The sequence below is a fragment of the Mangifera indica genome, unplaced genomic scaffold, assembly GCF_011075055.1.
Source record: "Mangifera indica cultivar Alphonso unplaced genomic scaffold, CATAS_Mindica_2.1 Un_0050, whole genome shotgun sequence".
NCBI classification, from domain to species: Eukaryota; Viridiplantae; Streptophyta; class Magnoliopsida; order Sapindales; family Anacardiaceae; genus Mangifera; species Mangifera indica.
Window position 1 is genome coordinate 175,872 of NW_025401142.1, and position 19,954 is coordinate 195,825.

The window sequence follows — 19,954 nt, forward strand, 5'->3', positions numbered from 1 at the left end:
GATTACCATCTATATTACTTGTCACATCAATATTGGTAATAGAATATTACCGTAATATTTTATTATTGACAAACTAAACAAGGTAATGGAAGTAATAAAAGATAGATTATCAAAGTAATCTTTAAATTTCTGGAATCAAATGACTCCTTAAAGTTTTTCTCCTTCTCTTCGGTGATCTATTCATTTCTAACTGTCAGTCGGTCTTCCCTTTCTCTCCCCTCCTCAGCCAAATTCCTTCTTCTAGATCTCTCCCTCAACCTTCCCTTCCTCAATTGGTTGTCTGAAACGAAGATTATTTATCTTCATCTAAGATGAAGGTTTTCGTCTCTGATAATAATGAGATGAGAGAAAGGGAGAGAGATTGGCTGATGGAAAAGAAGGCTTTGGGAAGGCCGACCAATGGCCAAAAAGGAATGGGTCATCAGATAAAAAGAGAAAAAAAACACAAAAAAAAAATAATCATTTTTTAAATTTTGAATGAAAAAATTATTAGATTTTTAAATTTAAAGAGGAAATATGATAAAATTTTTATTTTTAAAATTTTTTATTAAATGATAATTTTATTTTTAACTCTAATTAAAAATTTTATAAAAAATGTAAGTGTTTAAGTTTTTAAAATTTTACAGATATAAATTTAAAAATACAGTAAACCGTGGATGGGAATGAGTCTGTCGGCCTTATAAATAATATTATCAACCTCTCAGTAAATTGACACGCTCAACAATAAATAACGTAAGCCTCTGGTTATTAGCAGTCCATGTCACAGCAAGTCACAGAGAGAGATTAAATACCAGTCATTATATATTAACCTAGAAAAGGCAGTTTTCTCAATGATCGTTCATTCTCTTACTGTTGATTCTCAATAGAGACAGCAAAAACCCAGGCCGGGCCAGACCAGGCACCGGTTGGGCCCGGCATAGGCTGGTAAGGTTGAGTTCTAAGACCACACAGTTCTTCCAAGTCCTTGACGATATACACCCTTTTAACAGACTACATCAGAAAATCATCGAACTGTGGGAAACAAATGCAGAGTGTGTAATTTAACAAATCCTGATCATCAGCAGAAAGCTCAGGAAATCAGAAGGTTGGACTACATGCACAGCATTGGAATATAAATACGAAAAAAACAGAACAAATATGAAATGTACCAAAACCAACACTCCACCACGATGTACTGTTATGAACAACCAGTGCTTTTTACATTAAAAGCAGTAAATGCAACGTATAAACTCTGTTATAAGACAAACCTTGGGCATAAAACCCGTGCCTCCTTACCTCTTATATTTTATAGTTATGTATATTGACGAAAAACGGCATTTGAGCCACATGACATGAAACCACAACTTAAAAACCATGTTTTCTGTATATATGTACAAAAGGTCGTGCATTAACATGAGGCATAGTTTACCCAGTTGAAACTCTGCTGGCAGCTTCTGCTGTAGAATCATTATTTTCTGATGAGTGGGACGGGGACCTGGCACCTTGTCTAAGCAACAAGTTTTTCATATCTTTGTAACCCCGGAGTTCTTCTAATGCATCAGCTGTTGTTTTTGATGCTACAAGACCAGAAGATGTAATGCTTGCAGAAGCAGCATGCTGGCTTGCAGTTGCATCGGAGATCTGTCTTGCCTCCTGGGTGGTACTGCTCCACATCTCAGGTCTGGAGGCGTCAGATAAATTTATTGAGCCAGTGATATCTTGACGAAGAGGCGGTGCTTTCTTCAACATACGTACAAGAGCACCGACAGCAGCGTCTTGGGATTTCATTGGGTACCCACCAGTCTCATGTGGCTCACACAGAAGTCCCTTTCGATCAAATGATTCTGGTCTGGAAGATGAACATAAGGTGAACTAACATTCAGTATAACAAGATATGAAACATTATGGCAGATCCATTTGACACATAAATGAAGAAATTAAGCACATGAAGAAAGACAAATATATTGAGGAGCCCAATGGAAAGCACATGTGGTTTCTTTCCATTTGTATTACGGAAGGAAATTGTTTTCATTTATTTAGATTTATTGTCTATATAGCTTGGTTCACCACTAGTTACTTTGTTGGGCTGTAATATGTCAGTTCATTCCAAGGCTGACACTAACAAAACTATCAGTTAACAATTAATTTATAAGTGTACCAGAACTTCCCTGGCGATGAATTATTTGACACTGCATCCCCCACAACCATTTCTGCTTATTATATTCATTAATTCTTAATTCATCACTTTCTTTAGAAGAATAAAATAAGGTTCATTCTACTCTTGGTTCTAGGGCATCAACTCTACTAATGATGAAACCTGAATCTCCAAAAAAAAAAAAAAAAGGGAAGAAATTTTAAGATGTTTTTGGTAATTACATTACACTGAGATATTTCACAACTTAAAATCCAGGGTATTAGCAAAGAAACCATGTGTTATGTTTCAACAACATCCTGACAATTGCACACAATTTAAAAAATTTTATAGACATTTTAGCTAACAAAGATATTTGCATCCTGCATTTCAAAATGGTATAAGTTGCGTCCCAAGAACCACACCACACACCATTGGTGGGGCCTTAACAGCAACATCACACCAAAGAATCATGATAGTCCACTATAGCTAAAAGCAAATAGCTACCCTGTTTAAGACTTTATAAAACATTATTCAACAAACTTAAGCTTCTAAGCATCTCTTAAATGAGAAGAATTGTGCAATTTCATTATGGTTAGCAAGCATTTTTAACAGAAAACATTTCTCTTTTCTTTTTCCTTTTCCTTATGATGGATAGATTGTCAGTAAGCATGATATTTCTTTGAAGCATTGTCCATGATGATCTCACTGAGGCTTTACCATATCAGTTTGGTGTCACCATCACAAAATAAATTTTTCACAGAACTATCAGTTGATGATAATAATATCACACCACTCATAATATATGCTGGCCTTATGCATTATAACTTTCCAGTGATCCTCATTCCGTGCTTGGCATAGTATTATTTTCAAATCAAAGCCTCAACCCTATCTCCTGATCTGGCAACCCATTCATATCACCAGCAACTACTCTTCACCATCCATGTCAATTCATGTAATCACACTATATCTTTATCAACATACTAGAAAGCTAATCTAGACCCAAGCATATTTGAGAAACAACCCACACTAGAAGCATTGAGATCCATGCCCACAAAACCTAGAATTGATTTGTTAAAACTGCAGCAGTTGGCTGATTTCATGCTCAGATAGAGAGCCCAGCATTTCTGATTCAAGACCTACCACACTTCGCTCTAGTTCTAAAATAATTTAAATTTTCACACCAGAATACTTTCGAGATCAATACAAAGCACTAGTAGTAGATGATAACACACTAGCAGCTAGGTACCTTTCATCATTCAAATCTAACAATTAGCAGAAACCTGAAGTGTATATCTAGTAACATAATTTCTTACTGTAAATAATGAAAGGCCTACAAAATGGTCTAAATATTTAACATTTCACCTTTTTGATAAAATAAACCAAATTCTGCATTCTAAAAGTAAGCATTAATTCAACTGCTGCTTACTTGAGATTTTTTTAACCAAACACCTCATTTATTATCAATAGTCATCCCAGTCTTCGGCAAATCAATAGATACACTAAAGCATGCAAGCAGCCACCTATAGTTGGCAGTGAACAAAATGCAACTTCCATCAAGTTGTAAAAATGCAACAAAATCAACTTCTAAGTCCGTCAAGATATGATAAATGAATAGCTAGAATAATTCCACTTATATTTAGATTTAGGCTTCCCTACTTCGGAGATGAAGAGCCAGAGAAGTAGAGAAAGAGAATGATTAATACTATGCTAATAAATGTTGCAAATAATTTTGCAGGTTTGGCAAGCATGACTAAACGAATTCCTACAAAGACACAATCAATGCTTCATACTTTCACATTTCTTAGGTTTCTATATAAAAGCTTGAACAAAAGCTCGTCTCTTGTAATTTCTAGCATTATAACTTGGAATGACAACAAATTCAGATATAAGAAGGGTAAGCAATAATCAATAGAACAAAGAAAGTTGAAGTAATTATTATAGACAGTAAATCAGATCAATAATACAGAACAATTCAACCTGAAAGTAGAATCAAATCAATGGATTTTGACATACCTGCAACTTGAATCTGTCACATCAACATCCTCAACATCAAAGGGGCAAGGATACTCGTCGTCAAAATCATCTTGGAAAGACCTACTAGAGCTTCTAGATAAAGAAATTCGTGGAGAGCTGTTGCACGAGAGCTTCACACTAGAGCCTTTTCGAGAGTCATCCTTCCCAGAAGCAAGAAGCTACAACAGGAAGAAAAAGGCATCCTAAATGAAGCAAACACACCTGGGACATTAAATATGGTAATAATGACTAAATATAATACCTTCTCAATTGTTGCACCAGTCTGTATTTGATCCATACTTCTATCAATCTTAGAAGTATTGGATCTTGTAATTTTTTGTGGAGGAGATGGGGACAGATTTTGCTTGCTTGACAATGCAGGGGAATTAGCCAGCTTAAGAGCATGTAAGCTCCATGGAGCACTTTCAGATCGCAAAAGACCCTTTGAAAGATGTCTTCCTGGAATATATATTGGTGGTGACGGGGAAGGGAAGGGGGAAAAGCTAGGAGATGGACAGTACTCATCAAAACTTGTATGTTTTTTATGAACTAGAGGTGTTTCAGGTGGATGTGGAGGCAAATTGGTAGGGGGGTAACGGCGTGAAGCATGTGATTCTGAATGGGTGGGCGAAGGTGAGGAAGAAATTGAAGGTGGAGAGACCTTATAATGGTCATAGCTCCAACTATGTGGTCGTGGCAATGGCAATGATGACGGTGAGCCATGAGACATAGGAAGAGAGGGAAATCTCTTCAGTGGATCTGCCAATGGGCTCCCAACATAGTCTGGTATAAATTGGGGGGACATAGGGGTTGATGATTCAGAACTTACATCTGAAGGTGATGAACGATACCAGACTGAAATGCAAAGCCTACCAGAAGAGGTGTCAACAGGAGTGAACCCAAAGCATTGAAATTCTGCCTCTTCTTTACGAGTGAATGGCTCAAAAAAAGAAGAAACTCTATGACCCAAGGTAAAGGCACATATTTGTCCAGATGAATTCAGGTCACGGAAAATCTTATACCCAGGTAAAAGCCTAACAGTCACATACAACGACCTCAAAAGTAAGATCGATTTCTTATACACATTATGCAAAGCATAATTACTCGACCTCCTACTTCCTGAACTATAATCCCTGGCCTTCCTACTCTCATACTGCACTATCCATCTCTCTACAATCTTTTCACTCTTACCCGCACTGCCAAAATCCTCCTGATCAGAACTCCAACCCACAGAACACCTCTCCTTCAAAGACAAATTCCTAACAGGATCTCTTTTAGGTGAAAAATTCATCTGGTCCCAACCAACCGGTCTCTGCACCATAATCACATCAACCACCATCGGTTCAGAATTACTCTGGCGCCAGAGATCACAATTCTCTAGCGCAGCAGGACATTCCCTAAGGGCTAAATTAAACCATTTATCTCTCGGCCTCACACTAGAGGATGAAGACGAGGAAGAAGACGGGGATAAAGTTTGTTCACCACTAAAATTACGTGAAGACATATAAGGAGACCTCGCTTCCAGTATAATTTGCAGACTTTTAGCATAAAATTCAGTAACAATTTGTTCCATTTTAGCTGCTTCTGAATGCATACTATTATGAGATGATGCCATAACTCAAAAAAACTAACTACAAACAACACAATCCTTTAAAAGAAATTAAGATTATAACCTTGTAGCGTTACAACCTTTTGCATTCATATACCTGCAAGCAAGAACCAAAAAAAAAAACTCAAACTTTCTTCGGTAACAACATCAAAACATAAAAACACGAAAAGGGTATCGTTATTCAAGCAAAATAAATGAAAATCGAAGTTAAATAGAATTATAAGATGACTTACTGACCATGGAGAGTGTTTTCGAATGTGTTTCGGTTAGATATTTCAGTTGCTGAGTTGAAGAATACAAATAAAGAAAGTTAAAACTTGGGTTCAGAATTTTAATTCGAACCGAATTGTTTTGTTTAATGTAATTTTAATTAATCGGAATTCTCATTGAAGTCGAAGAAGAAGAGACAGTGCGGGCCATTGGCTGAGGTTAATACTTGCCATGATTTGATTTGATGAAGAAATATTTGTTAGAGATCAAGGTCCGTTAGATCTTGACACTTACCGTATCGGCCCACAAAATTCATATGCTGTAGGTGATTCTTACTCATGGGCCTTTTGTGGGCCAAAATTGAGGTTCAATTCCAGCCATCCGATTTGTGTACTAAGAGATGTGTCACCACCATTGATTGATTTTAATTTTTAAGTGTACTATGAATTATTAGCATATTCTTTGGTAATCTTACCATATCCATAAAGTTTTTGCATTTGAGATATAAAAAGATTAGGATCAAACTTTAAGCTTTGTTGTTGAAGTTATTTCCGAAAAAACAAAGTTAGTATTATTAGCTTTTAGAAAATAATTAAGATATAAACACATATCGATTTAATAATAGTGTTTTCTCAATTTGACAATTTAATTAGTGAAATTAGAAAAGATCATAACCGGGTTTAAGATTCGATATCTAAACATTACATATATGTGGAGAGTCAGTCCCCATCTTTTTAACACAACTTTCAACATTAATTTTTAGTAATTACATTTAAACTTTGTTATTGATCTCAAGAATTTTAGTTATGCAAATAGAATGTAATTTTAACCTTAGTTAATAAATACAGACATAAAAAATAATAATATAAGAATTATACAATATAATACGGTAAATGATAAAAAAATACATTTATAAAAAAGGGTCATAAAATTTGGATATGAAACGTATATATATGAGTTTAATACAACATATTATCAATAATATTTTTCTAAAAATACGGTAATATCAAACATAATTTTAACAGTTTTTATAAATCTTATGGCTAACAATTTAAATATAAAATACTAATTGACTATTGGATATAATATAACATAATATATAATTACAATTCAATTATCATAAAAGATTATCAAAAGAGATTAGAGATTTGAATGACAAAAAATTGAGTTTTTGTTTTATATAATTAATTCAAAATGAAAACGATATTTTTATACTTTAAAAAATTTATAAAAAGAGGAAAAACATTAAAAAAATGATAAAAATATGTGTTTAATACAAAAAAATTATAAAATACATATTTAATAAGTTTTTTGTTCAAAAATTCAAAATAACATATTTAAAATACTAATTAAATATAAATAATTCAAATTTTTATTAACTACATTTTAACTATCCAAATTATCTTGATGTAGAGTGCAAAAATTGAATTGTATTATGTTGAAGCCCTTTTGAGCCATTTACATTGAATTGCATGTTCTTTTGGGCCAGCCCACCTAAGGCCCAGCCAAGGCCCATTTGGATTTTGTGAAGCAATAAAGGGATTTAAATTAAAGGCAAACTTGCTACTTTTGAAAATTAACGTGAGAGAAATCATTGAATTGTAAGTTTTCATTTCCATTTCAACATAATTAACGGTGTTACACGGAGTAAACAACTTAATGTAGCTTCCCCATAATTATTTATGGGATAATTTCAGGTATCATCAACTTATAATTTTGGGTAAAATTTTTAAATTATTTATTTACTTTAAGAAAGAAGATGTCACTAACAAATATGATTCACTATTTGTGAGAAAAAATAAAAATATTATTTAAGTGAGAAAAATGGGGAGGGACAATGGAGGGAGATGATCCATCCCATGATCCCTCTCCTCTTATCCTAATGGTAGAACTTTGAAGCTCATGAAATCAATCAGAGTGGTTTTGGTAACCTAATTTAACTGGTAGCATTCTTAGGAAATTTAGCCTTAACTACTCTTGTTTTTATGCCACATTGTCATAAAAAATAAGCTAAAAGACTTATTCCCATCTAAAGTATAATGTAATTTCAAACTTATACTTGTTAACTTTTAAAAACCTAAAGTCTCACCTATAAATCAATTTATGTTAAAATTTTCAATTAGAGGTAAGAATAAAATTATCATTTTAATAATAATAAGGATAAAATCGTTATTTTAATAATAATATTTAAAAAATTAAAAAAAATTTTTTTCTCACCTTAGTTTTTAAAACTAATAATTTCCTCCCTGATCTCATAAATTCTATTTTCGAAAAATGACTCCAACCCCCCACCCCCCAAAACTCTAGGGTTTCATATTTTTTCAAGTTTTTTTTGCAATCGCCCTCTAAAACTTTCATTTCACCCCCAAAATCCTATCCCTCCACTGTTCCTTTTTCAACAACCACCTCTCTCCATCTCTGATCACTTTTCTACTCGAGATCAAGCTACTATTAGCCTAACATCCTTCTCTGGCAAGATGGCGACACGATTTTTCTCTGTCAAATGTGATTTCTTTGTAGCCACCTCTCTACGATTTCTCCGTCGAGCATGATTTGTCGACATTGCTGATGAATAAAGAAAGAAAGCGATGACTTAATGTCTGTTGGAGTAGAGATCTCTTTGTCTGGATGATGAGTTTTTAGCCAAAAGATGCTAGGTTCTTGTTGGAGAAGTGAAGAGACGATGACGACGATGGTATAGGGTAGAAAAGGGAGGTCGCTAGTGGCCGAAGAGTGAAGAAAAAAATTCGGTTTAGGGGTGAAAATGTAATTTTTCAAAATTAGAAAACTTTTGTTGGGGATGAATTTGTTAGTTTTTAAAACTTGGGGGGAATGTAATAAATTATATATATTTTTAATATTATTGTTCAAATAATGATTTTACCCTTAACTCTAACTAAAAATTTTAATAGAAATTAGTTCATAGGTGGGACTTTGAGTTTTTAAAAGTTAGCAGGTATAAGTTTGAGATTACAATTTACCTTGGGTGGGAATAAGTCTTTTAGGCCTAAAAAATAAACACAAACTTGTACACAAATAATGATATGTTATCATGTGATTAGGTATTATTTTATCTTTAATTCAAAATCGTTAAATCATATAATGATATATCATCATTTATATACAAAATTATATTCATTACTTGTACACATAATTTTATTGAATTTTATATGAGCTTCCAACAAAAAAGGGGAGAAAGCTCTAAGACAATTTTAGGTGCTTCCTAAGTTTAACAATCAATAATAATTCAAGTGTTTCTTAAGTAAGGATGGCAACAGGGAGGGGTGGGGAAGAGATCTCAATCCCCATCCCTACAAAGAATATCAATCCCCATTATAGAGATAACAAGGATCTCTCGTTCTTTTCCCATAAAGAAAAATCTTCTTCCCATCTTTTTTTCATCCTTGCCGGGAAAAATCTCCTCTTTGTACTTATGGGAAAAAATTTCATCCTCATACCCTCTAAATATAACATAAATATATTAAATAACAAATTGAGTAAAATTAAAATTAACCTATTATTTTAATGTCACAAATATCATATATTAACTATTTTAATATAAATATATGTTAATATTTAAGTAAATATATTAAAATAAAGGAACAAAGATGGGGACGGGGGTGAGGACAAGGTCGGGAGATAACACGTATATTTTTGTCCTTGATTGTAATAATTTTTTTTTGTCCCCTTCTTTGTTTTTAATCAGAAAATCCCCTTCTTGTTGAGGTTAAAGAAGGGCAAAACCTTTAAATTTGGACCGAGATTATCATCTCTATTCTAAAGGCTTTATACCTTCCCTCACATCTCGATCTATCAATAACTGAAGTTATATTACCCTGGACTTGGTACTCTCTGAATCTTAGTTGGCTTTGTTGATATAATCTAGAGATTGGTGTCAGTTTAAGCAGTGGAGACAGACTTTGAATGCATTCTTTCCCAGTTCCTGCTCCAGTCATTCTTGTTAGACTTGGCACCTGCCATCACATGAAGATCTAAGAATGGTCTTGACACGGCGGAAGGACTCCTGGGATAAGGAGATTGGGTGATGCAACTGCAGGAGGGCTTTATTTTATTTACCAAGGCAAAGTGATCATTTTTACTGTAGATTTTTTTGTGAACAACGTTATGTTTTAAGTTGAAAAAATATGACTTAAAACATAAAACAGATAGAAAAGTGTTCGAGACCAAACCTTGGATGCTAATCACTCATATATATTTCTTAGAGAAATCCAACCCAGAAAATCAAAATAGAACTGCTGCAAACATCATAGTTGTAATTTTCTGCCTTTAAGCCTAGCCCATTCCAGATGCTTCACTTACTATACTGGAATCCAAAAAAAATAAGCATTTGTCCACTGGTGCTCCAGAGCAACTTTTTGTTCACTAATCTATATTTTCCGAATTGCTTTACATTCATATTTCACAGATGCTTCTCAAGCCATTACAGTTGTGCACTTGTGCATGAACACAGGTTGAGATCAAATTCAAATCTTTAATTGACCAGTCCAATTTGATGTATTTAATTTTGCATATAACTTAGTATATATCTGTGTGTAAGATTTAGACTACACATGGACCACAAAAAAAATGCTAATTAGATTTTGTAATCTATTTGTTTACTGTTAATTAAACTAGCCAGCCGGAAAGAAAGATTATGATCATAAATTTTTATTTTAAGATACCGGCATAGGCATAGTTGATCAAACTTGAGGATGAATATGATTTTCCCTTAGGTTCATGCAAGGGTGGACTAAGGTGGGGCCAAAAAAGGCCAATTGACCTCTCTTAACTTTAAAAAATTTTTACTTTGACACATATAAAATATCGTTAACCCTTTTAATTTTAAAAATTTTTAGTTTGTATAGATAAAATATCAATATAACATTTAAAATTTCACATTAACTTATTTAAATATCATTATTTCTTCGTTAACTTTTTCTATATATGTATTATTTTTGTTCAATATTTGCTTCATTAAATTTTATTTCTGAGTCCGCGGTTGGTTCCATGGTCAAAATCATTTGGTGAATAGTTTTTAATAGAGCTATGGCAGATAAGTTTCATGCTACTGAGCTCAAATATTGTTTTAAGCTACGTATGCTTTAACTTGAGTTGAATCTGACTCATAAATTAGTGATTAATGTTGGAAAAACACCTTGAATTGGGTAATACCACAGCTTCCTTGTCATTTCAGATTGAGATATTTTTTCCTTTTTTATAAATTAATGTTATCTTTCTGGGGAGGTGGTAGGTTCAAGATACTGATCTTGATTCATAGAAAGCAACTGCCACTGTCTGCTGCAGCTAGCTGTGTACCAGCAAGTGGATCCATATAATTAATAACAAAATTTTATATATATATACAATGAGTAATCTCCTGTACTCTCCAGCAAATCAACCTCCTCGAAGAACTCCTGAGCTCCATCCCTCCCAACTCTCTCAAAATGTCACCTACTTTCCAGGATTTTCCCGGAAACTCTCCCTCAAGAAAATTGCTTCTGTTCAACCACATTAACCAACAACAGCCGGCACCAAGGGCTGCTGCTCCCTCTTCGAATTATTTTGGAACCAACAGAATCTTTGACCCCAATGTCGTGATGGTCATGTCAGTCCTCCTGTGTGCCGTAATTTGCGCTCTGGGATTGAATTTTCTCATCAGGTGTATAATAAAAAGATCAGGATCTGTTGCCTTTGGCAATTTCGATTCCACAGCCACTTCCTCAGCTAAAATTCCCAACACAGGAATCAAAAAGAAGGCCCTGAAAACTTTTCCTGTGGTGAAGTACTCAGCGGAGGTGAATCTTCCAGGATTGGACTCAGAATGTGTTATATGCCTGTCCGAATTTGTTCCTGGAGAGCGTGTGCGCCTCTTGCCGACATGCAACCATGGATTCCATATCTGCTGTATCGATAAGTGGCTGAAGTCTCATTCTTCTTGCCCCAAATGCAGGCACTGCCTGATTGAGACTCGCCAGAAGATTGTGGGGTGTAGCCAGCCAGCAGGCTCGTCAGGATCAGCGGTTGCGCATTTGCCATCTGAGCAGGAAACAGCTGTGAGCATCAGGCCCCTGGAACCTGAAGGAGTGTTGCATAACCATGGAGTGATATGCTAAGTTCGAAGATTGATTGGTTTAATTAATTTGATCAAATTAATTCATAATGGCAAGGAAATGCAATTTTCTTGGCAATTAATTAATTTGTATTCCTTGGAGTCATGAAAATTTTGATTAGGAGTTTCATCGGTCATGAGAAGTTAAGTGAGCTTTGGATTCTCTCAAATTAGGGTTTCAGATTTGGCCAGTGAGAAAGGAAGTAAAAAATGTAGAAGAAAATAGTTTAATTTTGGTTGCAGTTGTGAATACACAAAGTAGAAAAATAAGAGTATTATTTGAGCTTCAGATGAATTGGTGGCATGTGTTTCATATTTTTGTTATATTCACTTTTTAACCCTCTAAACCAATTACTTTTACGCTTAAAAGATCAAAAGAAAAAGTTACAAATTTCTACATTTAAGCTACTTTATTCAGACAAAATTCTTTCTCAAGTGAACCCAAGGGTACAAACGAACAATTATCATTCAAACCTGCATCTCATAGGACAATTCTTGAGTAGGATGTCTTTCTTCTAGAAGCCACAAGACAAGGAAATAATGATCAATTTGGTCATGATCACAACAATCGTTTAACACTAATTAAATGTTTTTTTATCATTAGGGAGTCATATTGTGACCATTTCGATCATAATCATTTATTAATTATTTTACTATTTTAAACTTATGTAATCTTAACTTTTACTATTATAAATATAGTGAACAGGTGAAACAAGGGATTTGATTATAACAAAACAACATTTAACAATATTATTATTTTTTAACTACTCTGTAATATTCTATTACTGAGAAAATAACAATATCAGGAGTGTAGATTATTAATCTTCTTGATTGAACCACATAAAAACTATTTGTCTTATATTTATATTTTGTATCTATTCATATTCATGCACATAAATATCTTAAATTTGGTATACTTCTCATTGGTGTGCAATTCTCTTAATTTTTCCCACCTTTATATATAAAAACAATTTAATTATGTCATTGTATATTAATTTAAAATATACAATGCCCTTTCTATTGTGGATAACCTTTCTTTTGGTGGATACAATAAAACTATATGTACATATTTTTTAGTATATAAATGGGTATATATCTGATGTATTATTATGTAATTAAATTGTGATTGGATGATTTTATATTAAAGATAAAATAATATTTAATTACATGATGGTATATTATATGTATATCTATTTTACGTATATCTATTTATATACTCAAACGTGTATATATATAGTATTGCTCTAATAAATAATTTCATGAACATTCTTTAAAACTTTCGGAGATGTCATTTATGTATCCATTTTATTAGAAATCATCATTCATACTGATAGTCAATAACTGATTATAACAAATATTAAAAAAAAATTATCAATTTTTTTTAATCTTTGATCCATAAGATGATATCTATGGCAGATCAGAATGTTGGTAAAGTCTATGACTGGTCAAAATGTTGGCAAAACTTATTAGTTAGCCAAAACTGCAGAAAAACAACCTTCCCTATCATGATCATGAAAGCACTATTTCTAAAAGTGCTTCCAAAAACTCTAAATAATTAATTGTCCTCCCAACACACAAACATGGTGAAATCCAACCCATAAATAAGGTTAAAAACAACATCACTTTCAACAGGTGAAAAATAAATAATAAAAACTGTAATTCTTTTATACATGCGTGGCCAAGGAAAAAGCAGGTATAAAAAAACTTATCTTTTTAAAAAGGAAGAGATATTCTCCCACTAGCTATAATATGCTTTTTTCGCAAATCTGGTATTAATCATAGTACAATTAGAATCAAGCAAGTGCTACATATAATTATTATAGGCTCTACATTATCTACAATAAACTACCAATTTGATGTTTTATATTCGAAAGATCTTTCTGAAGATCTATAAAGAAATGTTGCTTTAGTTTGGAGCCACCAAAAAGGCTTAAATATGTATATATATGTAGGACTTATAATCACAATATATATGAAGAAATGTAAGACTTAAAATTATTGTGTTGTACATGAACAAATTATTTAGTAAAATTGGTATCGAGTAGAACTTCTCTTTTTGAGTTTTGAGCAAATTTGGCAAAACTAAAGTTTCTCAGAGGCATGGAGCATATACTACCTATTTAAATAGATGACAATATAATCAGTTGGTAACATATGTTGAGAAGAAAGAGAAGAGCAACTAGTCGTTGTCACAGCTAGTTGCAGTAGTCACAATTGCTATACGACTAGTTATTTGTTGCAAATTGTAACGCGTAGCTTGTAGTCTCAGTTAGTTTTGTGATGAGAGCTATTAGTTAGAATCAATGTATAAAACATAGTTCTTACGCTTGTAATTCAGGTAGAAGAATCAATAAAATTATTCGACTTTTTCTCCAAAGTTGATTGTTCCTACTCAATGATCAATCCAAGAATCTGTATGAGAGATTTTTCTGGCATTCCTAGTGAGCACTCAAAATGGGCAACATAGGGAACTTGTCTCCTTATAATTTTAATTCCTATTGGTATGTGATTGGCTCCCACTACAAAATTCTTAACATGTAAACTAGATTGCAAATGAAAACATATTAAAGGACTAAGGCCAACATATTTTCTTAGTTAGCAAGGACAAATAATTAATCACCACTTGAAATTAATCCTTAGGACATGTAGAATATCGATTTGTGTATTATATACCAATGGCAGAATACTGGCTTGTGAAATATATTTTAGATAATCAATGGAGAACTGTCGCTTTATTTTGTGGCCAAAAGAAAAGGCTATTATATGTTGGATTTATTGAAGAACACAATCATACAATTATCAATGGAATTGATCTCAACACCATTCCATACATTCGCAAACAATTCTAGATTATATGGTTATAGAATTCTATAATATAAGTTTTAGGGATTCACACAAACCTAATTAAACTATTGTTGATGTAGAAATCACCTTTGAAGTTGATCGATTGTTGATATAGAGAATAGGTCTTTCTTTCCCATTTTCATAAAATTTCTAACATTATATTCATTGGACATTGTAATAAGACTGCTATCAGACTAGATTAAAAAACTCCATGCAAGGGGAAAAGGTTATGCTAGAAAGGCCTATTGACAAGTGACAACAATCATCTAAATTCATGGCCGCAATAGAATTGAGTTGGTGTTTAATCCAATATCATCCGATCGTTGACAAAAGACAATCCATGTGTATTGAAGGTTCCCTCAGGGAGATACTTAATCTATATTTTAGCCTCAAAGGGATAATGTATAATAAAATGATCTAATTGTATGAATAACTATTTCATTGACAAATTAAAAAGTTAATCATTAACATTCTATTAGTTAGATGACTATGTTGTCTTGCTAAAGGTCAATCTTGGTATGTGTTTTGATGGCTATCAAATTGAAGCTCAATACGAATCCATCTATTATTGACCTAACAAATAGTCTACAAGTCACACATAAAAAAAGTTAACCAAACTCTAAAGGTAAAGGATTATTCTAGCTAAATCTAGTCTGGAGTCCAAATGGAGGATTTTGAGTCTTCAGAGGTCTCTGGGCTCAAAGTGCAATTTATTGCACATGAGGACCAAAGTTATGATCCTGAGTTGTATGTGTTGGAAATTACGGAAGTTGGGGTTTATGTAATTGGATAAGGATAAACCCGAATGGATTGCTTTTGACCTATGTGTGATCGTGTGTAGATCATGCATGGGCATGCATGGTCTTTGGATAAGGATAATTCATTGTCCTTATCTACACCAAAATCAAGATATATCACAAACTGTATGAGAAATGACTAAGGCAATGTATGGTCATACATACAGACACTAATTTCATAATTTCAGAATTTTTCACCATATACACACACATACGCCCATACACAAACACCTCTTGCCTGTGCATCACATTCTAGCAAACTTTGGTGCACATTCTCAACCTCCTTCCACTCATGCTCCATGTTAATAACGAGGTGTAGTCATATCCTTAGATCGAGAAAACTCTCTGACACATTCCAACAACTATGAAAGATGAAGAGCCTCCAAATGCAAGTATAATTTCTTGAAACGCCTTATGATTGATTGAACAATGTTATGCACATTCACTTTTGAGTACACAAATATATGCACACATGATATGTCATTATGTGATTTTGTGTTACTTTATTCCAAATTCAAAATTATTTAATCATTTGATGACATATACAAGTGTAAACCTATTAGTGTATTCAAAGTGGGTATTCATAATTTTTTGATGGTTGATTATGCCATGTTTGTGAATCAATGAGTAGGAATGAGATCCTAGGAAGTTTTACGGATTTGCTTTATTTTTTGAAATTTTAAATTATTATTCCACTGCTTAGATGGCGTAAAACCTAACAAAGAAAACGTTAATTAAATTTTCTAATCTATTAGTTTAGTATTAATTAAACTAACTAGCTGGGAAGAAAGATCATAGTCATAAATTTTTATGTTGAAACATAGGCATTGACATAGTTGATCATATGTGAGAATGGATATGACGTTCTCTTAGGTCCATGTAGGGGTGGATTTAAGTGGGGTCGAGGAAGATCAGTAACCCCCCTTAACTTTAAAAATTTTCACTCTGGTATATGTTAAAATATCAGTGAGCTACTTTAACTTTAGAAAAAAATTTTAATTTTGTATATGTATAATGTTAATATAACCCCTAAAATTTCACATTAACCTCTTTAAATTTCATTCTTATTTCTTTGACTCTCATATTTTTATTCAACCGTAACTTGTCTAAATTTTATTTTTGGATCCGCGGTTGGGTCCATGGTCAAAAGTCATTTGGAGAATAGTTTTTAATAAAGCAATATCAGATGAGTTTCAAGCAACTGAGCTCAGGTATTCTTGTAAGTTGGATATGCTTTAACTTGAGTGGAATCTGACTCATAAATTAGTGAGTACTAACGTTGGAAAAACATCCTGAATTTTGTAAAAATACAGTTTCCAAGTCATTTCAGATTGGGATTTTTTTTTTTTTAATAAATTAATGTTAATCTATCTGGGCAGCTGGGGGGTTCAAGATACTGAGTTTGATACATAGAAAGCAACTGCCACTTTCTGCTGCAGCTAGATATGTACCAGCAAGCAGATCCATATAGTTGATAACTAAATTTCTATATATACAATGACTAATCCCCTTGACTCTTCAGCAAATCAACCTCCAAGAACTCCCGAGCTCCATCCCTCCCGACTCTCTCAAAATGTCACCAACTTTCCAGGATTTTCCCGGAAACTCTCCCTCAAGAAAATTGATTCTGTTCGACCAGATTAACCAACAACAGCCGCCACCAACGGCCGCTGCTCCCCCTTCGAATTATCCTGGAACCAACAGAAGCTTTGACCCCAGTGTGGTGATGGTCATGTCAGTCCTCCTGTGTGCCTTAATTTGCGCTCTTGGATTGAATTTTCTCATCAGGTGTATAATAAAACGCTCAGGATTTGCTGCCTTTGGCAATTTCGATTCCACAGCCACTTCCTCAGCCAAAATTCCCAACACAGGAATCAAAAAGAAGGCCCTGAAAACTTTTCCTGTGGTGAAGTACTCAGCGGAGGTGAATCTTCCAGGATTGGACTCAGAATGTGTTATATGCCTGTCGGAATTTGTTCCTGGAGAGCGTGTGCTCCTCCTGCCGAAATGCAACCATGGATTCCACATCCGCTGCATCGATAAGTGGCTAACGTCTCATTCTTCTTGCCCCAAATGCAGGCACTGCCTGATTGAGACTTGCCAGAAGATATTGGGGTGTAGCCAGTCGGGAGGCCCGTCAGGATCCACGGTTGCGCATACGCCATCTGTGCAGGAAACAGTTGTGAGCATCAGGCCCTTGGAACCGGAAGGAGTGTTATGCTAAGTTTGAAGATTGATTGGTTTAATTAATTTGGTCATATTGTTTCAAAATGATAAAGAAATGCAATTTTCTTGGTAACTAATTATTTTGCGTTCCTTGGAGTTCTGAAAATTTTGATTAGGAGGTTAATGGTTCATGAAGAGTTAAGTGAGCTTTGACGTTTCTCAAATTGAGGTCTCAGATTTGGCCAGTGGGAAAGGAAGTGATAAATGTAAAAGAAAATAGTTTAATTTTTGTTGCTACTGTGAATACACAAACTAGAAAAATAAGAGTATTTTATTTGAGCTTCAAATGAGTTGGTGGCATGTGCTTCAAATTTCTTTTATATTCATTTTTTAACACTCAAACAATTACTTTTACTCTCAAAAGATAAAAAAAGTTACAAATTGCTATATTGAAGCTACTTTATTTATATGTTATGCAGTCAAAAATTCTTTTTCACTCAATGATACAACTCCCAGTGGTGATCAGAAACCAGCAAATAAGCATCATCTCAACCCGCAACTCATAGAACAAGTGTTTTTTTTTTCTAGAATTCAGAAAACAGGAAACAATGATCAATTTCGTCATAATCACAATAATCATTTGATACTAAATAAAGTGTTTAATATTATCAGAGAGGCAGTATCTTTCTAAAATCGATAATTATAATTAAAATGTATTCACTCTTCAATCATATCATGACCATTAAGGTGTTTATAATGTCATTAATTATTTCATTATCCTAAACTTGTGTAATCGTAACTCTCGGTACTATAAATATCGAATAGTGAGAAGGAGAAATGAGGGATTTGATCCTAGCAAAAAGACACTTAGCAATATTGTTATTTTCAAATTACTCTGTAATCTTACATAATTGAGATATAAACAATATTGCAGGTATAGGTTATTAAGCTTTTTGACCAAACCACATAAAAATTGTTTGTCTTACACTTGCATTTTTGTGTTTGTTCATATTCATGCATCTGAGTATCCTAGATTCATTATACTTCGAATTGTGTACACTTCCACACCAACATATGTTTCTCTTGATATTTCCCACCTTTTATATACAAAGACAATGTAAAACCTATATATGTTGAACAATATTAAACATTCTCGTCGACCATAACTATGGCAGGTCAGAATGTTGGTAAAGTCTATGACTGGTCAAATTGTTGGCAAAACCAATGACTAGTCAAAATGTTGGTCAAGCTTATCAGACATTATTAAGACTTCAACATATTAATTAGTTTGTAATTAGCCAAAACTGCGGAATAACAATCCTAAATATCATGATCATGAAAGTACTATTTCTAAAAGTGCTTCCAAAAACTTTTATTAATTAATTGTTCTCCAAACCAAAGGATAAGCTCTTCCTCCCAACACACACAAATGGTGAAATCCAACCTATGAATCAGGATAAAAACAGCAACACTTTCAACAGTTGCAAATAATATTTATACCTTTAATTCTTATATATTTGTGTGGCCAAGGAAAAAGCAAGTACAAAAAAATCTGTCTTTTTAAAAAGAGGAGATATTCACCCACGATTATATTCTTTTTTGGCAAATATGGTATTAATCATAGTGCAAGTAGATTTTTTCCCACGATTAAGCAAGTGCTACATATAATTATTATAGACTATATATTATCTATAATAAATTACCAATTTGATGTTTTATATTGGAAAGATCTTCCTGAGGATCTATGAAGAGACGTTGCTTTAGTTTAGAGCCTCCAAGAAGGCTTATATATTAATACGCTGTCTGCAGAGAATGAAACGGTCCTCGTGCCCATTTTTGGGTTGTGTAACAGCTTACAATACGTATGAAGGGTGAGCTGGGATGGATTATGTCACTATGTGAGACATCTTCTAAAGTATTATGTTGTACAAGAACAATTTATTCAGTAAAATTGGTATCGAGTCGAACTTCCCCTTTGAGTGTTAAGCAAACTTGGCGAAACTAAAGTTACTCGGAGACAGAACATATGTTACCTATCTAAATGGATAATCAATCGTTGAACAATGTTGAGAAGAAATTCGGAGAAGAGAAGT

General features: G+C 33.5%; 3 protein-coding genes across 4 annotated transcripts; 2 read left to right on the forward strand and 1 right to left on the reverse strand.

Moving 5' to 3' along the window:
• Window positions 1–1,143: 1,143 nt before the first annotated feature.
• On the reverse strand, window positions 1,144–6,163 carry LOC123206822 (autophagy-related protein 13b-like). 2 transcript variants are annotated; one of them, XM_044624077.1, is made up of 4 exons: window positions 5,969–6,163; window positions 4,389–5,832; window positions 4,127–4,305; window positions 1,144–1,828 (listed from the first exon to the last, which is right to left on the reverse strand). In XM_044624077.1, the coding sequence occupies exons 2-4, from the start codon at window positions 5,739–5,741 to the stop codon at window positions 1,405–1,407; spliced, it is 1,956 nt and encodes a 651-aa protein (XP_044480012.1). In that variant the 5' UTR covers window positions 5,742–5,832; window positions 5,969–6,163; the 3' UTR covers window positions 1,144–1,404. The 2 variants fall into 2 exon arrangements, with proteins under 2 accessions (XP_044480012.1, XP_044480011.1); XM_044624076.1 differs by having other exon boundaries at window positions 5,973–6,162.
• A 5,007-nt stretch (window positions 6,164–11,170) lies between these two features.
• LOC123206816 (RING-H2 finger protein ATL78-like) lies at window positions 11,171–12,323 on the forward strand. Its single transcript, XM_044624069.1, has 2 exons — window positions 11,171–11,257; window positions 11,336–12,323. The coding sequence occupies exons 1-2, from the start codon at window positions 11,171–11,173 to the stop codon at window positions 12,056–12,058; spliced, it is 810 nt and encodes a 269-aa protein (XP_044480004.1). The 3' UTR covers window positions 12,059–12,323.
• A 4,759-nt stretch (window positions 12,324–17,082) lies between these two features.
• Window positions 17,083–17,998, forward strand: LOC123206821 (RING-H2 finger protein ATL78-like). The gene has a single exon (XM_044624075.1). It carries the CDS (start codon window positions 17,269–17,271, stop codon window positions 17,917–17,919), a length of 651 nt encoding a protein of 216 aa, XP_044480010.1. The 5' UTR covers window positions 17,083–17,268; the 3' UTR covers window positions 17,920–17,998.
• The last annotated feature ends 1,956 nt before the right edge of the window (window positions 17,999–19,954 follow it).

Bases quoted from the DNA above. Each gene is read 5' to 3' on its own strand.
- LOC123206822 (XM_044624077.1), bottom strand. From the start codon at position 5,741: ATGGCATCATCTCATAATAGTATGCATTCAGAAGCAGCTAAAATGGAA. The intron at 4,306-4,388 runs GTATTATATTTA...TTCCTGTTGTAG, and splicing joins CTGGTGCAACAATTGAGAAG to CTTCTTGCTTCTGGGAAGGA. The intron at 1,829-4,126 runs GTATGTCAAAAT...TTCATCTTCCAG, and splicing joins GTGACAGATTCAAGTTGCAG to ACCAGAATCATTTGATCGAA.
- LOC123206821 (XM_044624075.1), top strand. From the start codon at position 17,269: ATGTCACCAACTTTCCAGGATTTTCCCGGAAACTCTCCCTCAAGAAAA.
- LOC123206816 (XM_044624069.1), top strand. From the start codon at position 11,171: ATGTTATCTTTCTGGGGAGGTGGTAGGTTCAAGATACTGATCTTGATT. The intron at 11,258-11,335 runs GTACCAGCAAGT...TGTACTCTCCAG, and splicing joins TGTCTGCTGCAGCTAGCTGT to CAAATCAACCTCCTCGAAGA.